At 44.0% G+C, this 10,712-nt stretch overlaps 1 protein-coding gene across 2 annotated transcripts; it reads right to left on the reverse strand.

Moving 5' to 3' along the window:
- Window positions 1-307: 307 nt before the first annotated feature.
- Window positions 308-10,074, reverse strand: LOC112963113 (gamma-aminobutyric acid receptor-associated protein-like 1). Of its 2 annotated transcripts, XM_026059858.1 has the most exons (5): window positions 9,772-10,074; window positions 5,617-5,695; window positions 4,504-4,622; window positions 2,942-3,029; window positions 308-2,205 (listed from the first exon to the last, which is right to left on the reverse strand). In XM_026059858.1, the coding sequence occupies exons 1-4, from the start codon at window positions 9,859-9,861 to the stop codon at window positions 2,964-2,966; spliced, it is 354 nt and encodes a 117-aa protein (XP_025915643.1). In that variant the 5' UTR covers window positions 9,862-10,074; the 3' UTR covers window positions 308-2,205; window positions 2,942-2,963. The 2 variants fall into 2 exon arrangements, with proteins under 2 accessions (XP_025915643.1, XP_025915642.1); XM_026059857.1 differs by having other exon boundaries at window positions 308-3,029; window positions 9,772-10,069.
- Window positions 10,075-10,712: the final 638 nt, after the last annotated feature.

The raw sequence follows: 10,712 nt of genomic DNA on the forward strand, positions 1-10,712 counted from the left end.
GCCTTAAAAAGGCAGAAAATACCTCAGTGCACCCACTACTCTCTTTGAGACCTTCCCATACCACTCAGGTACAATTAAAGTTCACATCAATGGTATGGCAAGACATAGGAGGGTGTATGCATGTGACAATACAACCAGAAAAAGAAGAGATGTGACACATGATACACAGGACAGAAGAAAACCAGAGTTCCAGAAAAAAGTAGCAATGAGAAGTTCTGATAAAGCTGCCCCTCTTGGACAAGCCCTTTATTTACAACTGTGTATGTGGGAGAGAAACATTACAGCCACCCATTTTGGATAAAGCCTTTGATTTCCAAATGTGTCTTTATTGATTGGTTGATTTAGCTCAAGTAACATGAACTTTATTTTACAAGAAGCTAACCAACAGAAAAAAATTACCACAATTACCTTGTACAATATTGGACTACCACAAAAACAGAAGTCAATGCCACAACCCAGTTAAAAGAAATGTAAAATAATTAAATTAATCAGGAAACCCTACATGTAACAAACAGCTGAGATTAGTCCTACACATCACTTATAAACCCAGCAGTGGGAGGGAAGGGGAGGTCTGAACACAAAGTCAAGCATTTCACCTTCCAACTCTTTCTCCCCTGAGTGTGCCCAAGCATGAGCTAGTTTGAGACAACACATAACCACATGCTTAGTAGTATGTGTGTGAGCACGTGGGACAGTGGTAGAGATGCATGCCACCCTGTCCTGCCCTACCTTGTCTTTTACCCTGAAAAGTCTTCTGGGTCTGTTTTCTGTTTCAGAAACTTCAGAACTTAAAATAAGAGACTGATGTGGATTTGCATGCAAAGGATGTGAAAACAGCCTGATAGAGGAGAGTGGGTCAAAAAGAGAGGACTGTACACTGTAGGCAGAACTGATTTAAATCAGGGAGTAGGTATAATTCATCCCAACATGTTTACTCTGGATGAGCACATGACTGCGCAGCAAAACTGAAGTTCAGAATGAAAAGCTGGGGATACTAAGCCACACATTTCTTCTTTTGTTTCCCCATTTTCTGTCTGCTCATTATGATTATCCTAACTACACCCTTTGCACACCTTCCTTTCTCTCTCATTCCAGTCTACTACTTTCCATACCACAAAGGCAATGATCCTCCTGCCCTACGGCCTCCCTGACCTTCACACAACTCTGCCAATGACTCTTGCTCCACACTCCCTGAATGCTCTTCTTGCCTTACACACTTTAGTGGAACAGCAGTCAGAAAAGGCTGAAATCTGATTTTCTATCTCCCACAATCAGAGGAGCACTCATCTTGATTTCTCATTCCTAAGGAGCTGGGATGTAATTTCTTCATGTAAATACAGTAAACACCCTCAACTTACATTGGGATCTGCCTGTCTTCTTCATCCTTCTTTGTCTCTCTCCTGTATGTAGGAATGTTTACAATAATTCAGTTCAGTTCTCTAATATTTAGATAAAAACCTTAATCTAGAATTTTCCTGGAAGTCAGCTCATTCCCCAAAACCCAACTCCTACATCAGAGTAATGGCAGTTATGGGAAAATCTGCTGTTTGTGCCACCAGGAAAAAACTGCTTTAGCATGACAGCATAAGGCTTGCACAGGACAGAATCTGTCTGGTACCCTTCTAAGAACAGTACTGGTTTAAAAGGGGCAGGGGGGAAGCAATCTATAGAGAATCTGCCCTGAAGAGATTTAGTTCCCATCCCCCTCATGCCTAAAAGCACTTCTCTGGAGGCAAAGAGTATCCAATCACAGAAAGCCAGGAAAATGTGTTTGTGAGGGACCAATTTCCTCTGCTTGTGAATGTGGTGCAAGATCTGTACAGGAATGAGACATGGAAGGGGAGGTTAAACCCACAGAATTTCTGCCATCTTCAAACTTGCAGAAGATTGTTACAAAGACAACACAAATAGATTATTCTCCATGTTCAGCAGTATCAAGACCATAGTAGTAAGTTGCCTTAATACACAGCAAGGGAGACTGAAGATATCACAAAAAGCTTTCTCACTTGGAGGCAAGCTAGGAAATGGAACAGGCTATCACAGCAGCCTACAGGAACGGCATCAGTGAACCTCACTAAGAACAAGTTAGATGAACAGCCATGGAAATTTTTGGTATACTCAGTCCTGTCTCAGAGTCTGAGTAGGCTAGAAGTTCTCTTGATGTCCTTTCTAGCCCTATGCTTATGAGTCTATCAGTTGGCTTCACTGAAAAGAACAAAAGGATTAGTCTCAAACTTTTGTCCAGAACTTGCAATTAAAGCAGCAAAGAAATAAAAAATCCTTCTTTTTTCCCCTCCCCCTCAGCCTTTACATGCCACAACTGAGGAGTTCTCAGCCCTCAGAGTTAGCCCTTTTAATAGTGATGTGATGGGAAATGCAATAGTCTTGCAATGCTTCACAGGCAGCAGCTGGAGTGAGGACTGTCAGCACAAGACAGCTTTGTACAGGCAGAACAAAATATTGCACTGCTCACTGAATGCTCATAGGAGTGCAACTCAAACCATGGGCAAGGTGTGACAAGGTCAGCGTACAATACATGTTCCAGACGTGCCTCCCTCATCCAGTGAAAGGGTTACACATGAATAGCCATTTCTTTCCTGCCCAGTCACTCTGCAGGAGGTCCACAACACTGGCTTGTCTAGCAGCCTCCAGTACTGGCTAACAAATTCCAGCTGTGGCAAGAGAAGAACTACAAAAAATGGAGTCTCCCCAACCCTCAGCACAGAATCCCTTGTTAGCCTATCAGTTTGCCCTTTCACACCATTTCTTCTTACCCTCCCTCCCCTCAGTTTAGAAATAATGATTATAATTAATGCATGAAGGTGATGGCATTGTGCATGTGATTCACTTCCAGTTCTCCTTCCCTCTTCTCAAGTGTTCTCCTTCCTCCTCTCCAACACACCCCCACCCCCGCAAAATCAGTTCCATCTGTCCATCTCGCCTGCATGACTGGTGGCTGGTGTTCACTTGCCATAGACGCTCTCATCACTGTAGGCCACATAGAGAAAATAGTCCTCCTCATGGTTATCCTGGGAGGAGAGAGAAGGAAAAAGTAACAAACCAAAGCCCTGTAACTCATCATATGTGAAAATGCCCAAGCAAGAGGTCACTGTAACAGCTAGAGGGCATAACATCTTTCACTGTTTCTTTCTCTCCATGGAAGGCTTCACCTCCTTATACCACAGGGCCCTTTAGGTGGCTGAGCACAGAGCAACTCTCTCTCTCTGGCCCCAACTCTACTACTAAATTGAAGAATGTCACATTTTGGGGCACACTGAATTTACTAGTACAACCACAGCCTGAGCATGCTAGAAACATGCAAGCACTGTGGAACAGAGACAGCTGTTTGTTGCAGGCTGTGCAGCAGAATCTCAGCACTGATACAGCCTTAAGATTGGGAGGAGAGACTTGGAAGGCTTCAACAAGTCAAAAACCCTCTTTGGATACTTCCACACTTGACAAACATTTATAATTGCTATTTTTCAGAATACCTTGACAGGTGGTTATATTTCTAGTCCTGTTTTACAGATGGTCTACAAAGCTGAGATAGATGTTAAGTGATTACCTTGACACAAAAAGTCTGCAGAATGCTAGGAACAGAGCCCAGATCTCAGCTCTAGACAGTTAGATCTACCTTCCTCTGATGTGTTCAGATTTGTGAAAGTGCCTGTGTGTGTTCATTTTATATTGCCTTCATTAGCCTACACACACACTGTGCAGTTATTGTCAAAAAATGATGGGCCAAATAGGGTTCATAGCACCATACCAGAGTCTCTTATTAAAACACACTAGCATAGCAGGAGGGAGGTTTTTGATTGAAATCAATCCAGGCTGCAAACTAGTCATGATATAATGCCAATATAATTAAGGAACATTACTTTGATGGCCAAAGAATATGCCTTCAAAGTTGATCAAATAGTACTTCTCAGTAGAAATATTGGGAAACAATGTTCACAGTGTCCTAAGAGGTCCTTGCATATACAGTACAAGTTACAAAAAACTAATCCAAAACAAAGAATAAGCGTTCACTGAAAAAGCACTTGCAGGCAGTTTGTTGTCCAGCAATACTGTGCTCTTATCCCAACTAAAAGGAAATTTCTTTTGTATAAACAGGAAAGCTGATACATAAGTTTGTTCATTTTTTTTTCCCCAGTCAGACTCTCTCCTCTGCAATACAGACAGGTGGTTTATGGCAAAACTTTATTTAAGTAGTAGGACCAACATGTCACTGCTGAGGCAACTATTCACCACCTAATACAACAACACTTTCAACTAGCAAACAATTAAAATAATTAGGCTCCCCAGGCTCCTCTTTATAACCACAAAATGGAACTTTCCCAAACAGGTGATGGAATATTGCCAAGGGTAAGGGGTCCATGTTTAGGGACCTGTTGTCAGGCTTCACCCATTGCCACTTAAGCGGTGCTCAGTGATACTTCAGTGAGGATATATATTCTTATGGACACTCCACCAAAAGGAGAAAGAGAGATGTGCCAGGCTTACCTCATACAGCTGTCCCATGGTAGCACTGGTGGGAGGGATGGTATTATTGACAAAGAAGAACAGGGCATCCTCTGGCCTCAGGTGGATCCTCTTTCGGATTAAGAAGTAGAACTGGCCAACTGAAGAAAAACAGGGGAGACTGCTTTAAATGCAGAAAGATCGTGGGTTTTGTTTAGCCACTAAGCATGGTTGTTTCTTTTTGGGAAAGAAGTGGGGGAAACCACATGCTGTATGTAAAAAGTAAGAGAGAAAAAAAGGAACAATGCAGGAAAGAAAGAAGGAACTTCACGATGGTCACCACATTAGCAGCTGACCCACTCAGAGCTGGTAAGTGTTGGGCCAGTGCAGCTTTTCAGGTTTACCCATACTGCCTCTGACTACTGCTGTACTCTCTAAATCCACACTCCATCTATTATGATATAAAATGCTCTATAGCAGGGACTGGTGGGAAAATCTCTAATCAGCTTAATCTTTAAATCCTGTATACCAAAGGTACCATATAGAATTTTGCCTCAGTGTAAACAGTCATATCATTCCTGAAAACAAATTTAATCCTTACAGTCTATTCGCTTGAGCTTTGCTGCACAAGATGTTCCACGGTCAACTATATACTGCAGGAAAAAAGATTCTGTTCCTTTAAGTGATTCATAAATGTAATCACACACAAAATGGCCATGACTATTTGGAAAAGGAACTTTTTGGCCATGACTCCAATCCTGGCAGTGGATAACAGTGGGACTGTTTTAAGAACTTGCCTCTTCCTGAAACAAGGATACAGCCTCTGTCAACTTGAGCTGCAGCTAAGTCATCATTGACTGATGATTGTGTTACTGTCTATGATACACAATTCAGTCATTTTCATCATAAGTAGAAGTCAACAGTGACACATGCACATTAATTGAGTCACTAGGATTCCTCAAAAGACCTCAGAGAATTCTGCATGTTGTAATCCAGGCTGTAAGATACATATATGTAAGTATGGCTAGGTAAACTAGGGTAATGATAAGATGCTCAGCCTGCTTGGATATTTTCTTGATGCTGATCACAGGAGTAAAAAGTACTTCACAGACCTTCTCACTGAAAATCAGGACAAAAGGAGGTAGATTTTCTTACCTGTGAGGTCAGAAGGCACAAGATACTTCCTTTTGTCTAGGTCAGGTACTCTGGCTTTTGGCGCTTTTTCCACAATTACCTTGAGAGAGGGAGAGGGAGAGGGAGAGAGGAAGAAACAAGCCATGGTTATCATAAGAGGGAATGGACCAAGAAGCATCAGTGGAAAAGGATATTATCTTTTAAGAAAGATGGTGCTTCCAGGACTATAGAAATTTCTTTAATCTATAACAAATACACAACATTAAGGAACAGACAAGTGAGAACAAGACTGGAAATCACTGGCAACAGCTGTATTGGAAGCCCAGGACTGAGGCAGTAAGCACAGTGAGTAAAAAACGGAGACTGGAACAGGCATAAAAATAAACTATAACAGCTGGAAAAAAAAAAAAAAAATCAGGTCACCTTGATGGTCCCAGTGCAGGCTAATTTTGTATGAAGAAGCTGCCAGGAGGCTAACACATAGACATAAGAGGTATTACAGATAATTTGAATTGTTTCCAGGTTCCAAACTACCTGGCATAAAATCAGCCCTAGTCCCAGTAGCCCCATATCCTAATTTCTACAGTCACCAACATCAAATGCCCTAGGAAGAAGCAAAGAATGAAGAGAAACTACAGCTCACTGGGGAAGGTTTTTTTTTTTTCCTTTAATCCCCAGTTCTTCAGTAGTGAATTTTATACTCTGAAATTTGCACATTCACATCTTTAAGATTATTTTCCTTACTTCATATAGTTATGGATACTTCCTTAACCATATAAATAAATAATAGAATTTAGAAATGTGTTAGTGTCTGGGCCTGTGGAATTAGGAGAATTTGGATACAAAATACTAATCCTCATTTTATGCGACACAGATGAAGTTCAGTAGTTTTGAGGTCAAACAGGCAAAGAGACCTTCAGCTACAGGAAGAGTTGTCATAAGAACTAGGCAAAATGTTTACCTCCGAAGTAACAAGTATTCCAAAGCAACCTGAGCTTCTTCCAAGAAGAGCCTAGGAAACCTTTCCAAAGGTTGGAGGTATGTTTTCATGGAACTATTGAGTTTGTATGGAAAAAAGTGCAGACAATTTTTTTTTTTTTTGTGGTACATATTTAGTTTTGAACTGGCAGAGATATATTGTGACTCACTCTATGTGGCTTGCTATTCTGCAGAAGCCATTTTGACCACCTAAATGAGAAGCGTGAATTTTTGAACTTTCTCAACTTTTTCTTTCCCTTAGACCCTGTAATTGTAAATACTCCATTTGAGACACTGTGGGACTGATTTCCAAGGGTTCCATGCTCCCATAACTCTTTGCCAACCCAAATCAGCAACTGTCTCTGTTGTGTAATAGAAAGGGCTGAACTGATGTGGACCAGGCCTTCTCTGGAACCAAAATGGTGTTGTCACATCAGCGAGATGTTATGCCAGAGAAATTAAGTTATCACAGAATAGCTGAGGTTGGAGGGGTCCTCTGGAGATCATCTGGTGCAACCCTTCTGCTCAAGCAGGGTCATCTAGAGCAAGTTGCCCAGGACCACGTCCAGTCAGGTTTTGAATGTCTCCAAGGATGGAGACTCCGCAACCTCTCTGGGCGACCCATTCCAATATTCAGCCACTCTCACAGTGAAGAAGTGTTTTCTCACATTCAGATGGCCTTTCCTGTGTTACAGTGATGGGCCTGTATTAGCCTGGGCAAAGTGCCTTATTAATTCAGGTCTACTCTTTCAAGACCCAAGTGAATATCTGCAAAGAATGCCTGACCATAGAGATACTAGCTTGGGCATCTCTTCACTGGGCCCTATTTGGATGCTTCACCATGGCCAAAAGCCCTGAAAACTGTAAGTTTGTTTTTAAAATAGAAGTATGGTCATTTCTGCCTTTTCAAGAACCTGCTTTTTCAAGCACCTCAGTTAGTACAAGCCATTCAAGCTCTCTGAGATACACTGTGGTGGGACATGCATTTCTATGTAGATGCAACTGACATAGGACAAATGCCTGTGAAGGAAGGATAGTTCTAAGATCTCACTGAATAGGTGTTGGCTGAACAGCAACAGCACTTAGCCTATTCTTTTAACCACGCACACTACAAGGCAATATCTAACACAATAAATTGCAACGAAAACAAACCTTTCTTTTTTGTCTGCAATTACCAAAACAAGTAAGAACAAATAGAACTGTTAGCCAGCAGCAGTGACATGACCATCCTGACCCAGAAGGACAGATCATAACTTGGTCATTAAAATAATAAGGAAAAGAAGATGGTGGGGAAATCCAAAGGAAAAGAAGATGGTGGGGAAATCCAAAGGTATGTCATGCCTGTGAGGAAGAAGGGAGAATGCTGGGGCTTCTAAATCCCTAAGAAGCATTCAAATTAGATAATCACTTAGCTTAACAGATCTCCCTCTTGCAAAGAGGCAGAGCAGGAATGGAGGTGCTTTGCTAGACTGATTATCAACAGCAGTTAGTTTGCCTAGTAACACAGGTATCTTTTTCTCAAGTAGTAAAACCTTCACACATCCGTGCGTGTGCACCTCCCCACCCAAAGAAAATCCAAAGGGTAGCAACAGATTATCTGCATATCTGTTGTTGCTGGGTGATGTCAAAGGTAGCATGAGACTGTGCCAACATTATAATCTCAGCAAAACGCTGAGATGTATCAGGGCACAGCAATGTAGGCAGCCAAAGGGACGTCATCTTCAAGGATCCTGCTGTCAGGAAGGGCAGAGACATAAGTGATGCAAAGAATCTTGTCGGCTGCATTCATTTGTTCCAAATGCAGCTCTCTCAATGGGCTTCCCCCCTCATAATCCACATCCAGGCCTCCCCGTGCAGCTTTTTTCATTTATCCTTAACTGCAGCACACCTTGCTATTTGGGTCCTGGCTTCCTCCCTACAGTTCTGCTGATGCTACTCTATCTTGATCTCATTTACTTCTTGCCAGACCAGTTCTGGTCCTTGACTCCCCACATGGCTCTTCTGGACACATCTGTCACGATCTGCTGCATAAACTGCCATGCTAATTCACCTCACTCCTGACCTACAGCGCCCTCTGTGGTCCTCATCTTAACACACACAACAGCATCCACTTCATCCTTGTCTAGCTGTATTCTCAACCTGCTATGCTAGGCCAAGGCTCCCCGAAATTGCAGCTCGGCCAAATGCATCCAAATTCTGACTTCCCAACATTTTTACAAGGCCAGCTGTAGGCCACTCCTAAGATACAAAACGGTGTTGGCCTGTCGGGAAAACATGTAGCATAACTGTTTCCCCTTAGCCTTAGATTCACAGGGAGTCTCAGATATTTTGAATGCAGTACCCCCGGGCAGTAAATCTAGGACAGATCTCTCCAGTGGGGATGAAAAGAAAGAACATTTGCAAAACATTTAATAGAACAAAAAAAAAATCACAATTAATTTGGTTTGACATTTCTTTTTTTATTATTACCAGTAACTATAAAGCTAGAAGACTTCCACAGGCATTCCAAAGGGACTTAAGGATGAGGAAGCAAAGTGTGGCTAGGAGATCAAAACCTTGTTTCCCAAGTGATGCTTTTTCCATAATAAGGTTAAACGGGAGGGTAGAAAGGCTGAAAAGTTAGCATCATTTTTCTCTCATGTAAAGCACAAGAACAGAACAAGACTGTATCAAAAAGACAGGCCAAAAGAAAGTAAAATAAAAATATAGGGAACGTATCTGGTGACATGGATACAACTCTAGTTTTCTATGAAGAGTGCTCGGTAAACTCACTGTTCTCCTCCATTTTCACAGAGCAAATGGTAAGCTCCTTCCCCATCACCCAGCCCTGTGCACGCAGGCTGCCATAAAAAGATTAGCAGCATTCGCACTGTCAAATTGCTGTGGATCCCTGAAAGAGGGAGGGTATATTACACCCCGCCATCCCCATACATACTTGCTGATAGAGACCTTAGCGGATCCCAACATAATAAATAACCATAGCTTTGCACTAAAGACAAAAGCAGCCTGGAATAAGAACATCAAGGTAACCATCATGCTTACTAATCCAATTTGTTTTCCTTTTCTTTAAAAAAAAAAAACAAAAAGCAGTTGATAACAAGAACAAAGACAGGCAGATGGCAGCATGACATGTAAGACAAGCCCCACAAGCAGCAATCGCTGCCACTGTCCAAGTACAAACACACACACCACACTCACAGGGACTCTGTCGGGATATTTCTTTCTGATTTTCTCCCCTTCCTTTTTTCTGTACTCGAAAGGATGGTCTTCTTTGTACTGGAACTTCATGCTGGGGTAATGCCCAGACGTCAGCTTCCCCTCCGAGGGCTGCTGCCGCTCCGTGAGCTACCGCTGGGCACTTCGCGAGCCCTGCGACACTCGCCGCAGCGCAGCGCACCCCGCCGCCACGGAGCAGTGCGGCGCTTGGGCAGCCGCCGTGACCCCCCCCCACCCCGCGCCACACCGAGCCCAGCTGCAGCTGCCCTAGAACACACAAACAGCGGCGGGGCAAATCGAGCATTGTGACGTCACAGGGAGGCACCCCCGCCGCCATTCTAGACGGTTCCATTGCACCTTCGAGGGGGGGGGAAGTGGACCGGCTGCCGCAAGGTGTGGGACGGCGACCGCAGTCTCTGCCGCCCCCCCCCCCACCCCCGCGGCAGGGCGAGGTTCCCGCGTGCGGCCCGCGCCTCGCGTGCGGGAGCAGGGCCTGGCCCGCGCCCCGGGGCGGGTGAGGCGTGCGGAGGATGTCCCCCATCTCCGCGTGTGCGACGCCTCCGCTACAAAGGGCTCCCGGGCGAAACCACTCCCTTTGCGCGGGGGAAGGAGGTGTGGAGCAAAATCATAACAGTGGAACAAGGGCACGTCGGTGACTGTGCCCTGCGACGCAGGCAGCCGAGGGGCAGGGGGCAGCCCCGTGCAGTGTGGCGGGCAGAGCAAGGGACTGCTCTTGCTTGGGAGCAGGCGACAGCTGCTGTTCCTGCTCCATCTGCTCTGCCTCTTGGGCAGAGCTTGTGTCTCGCTCCTCTGCTGTGCAGGGTTGGGGGGGGGGGTGTTATTATTGTTCATAGTATTTTTTTTATTGTACAGAGCCTGGTTGCTGCCTCATCCCCCCCCCCCCCAAAAAAAAAAAGCAGCTA

The sequence above is a fragment of the Apteryx rowi genome, unplaced genomic scaffold (assembly GCF_003343035.1).
Source record: "Apteryx rowi isolate R43461 unplaced genomic scaffold, aptRow1 scaffold_1606, whole genome shotgun sequence".
Lineage (NCBI taxonomy): Eukaryota > Metazoa > Chordata > Aves > Apterygiformes > Apterygidae > Apteryx > Apteryx rowi.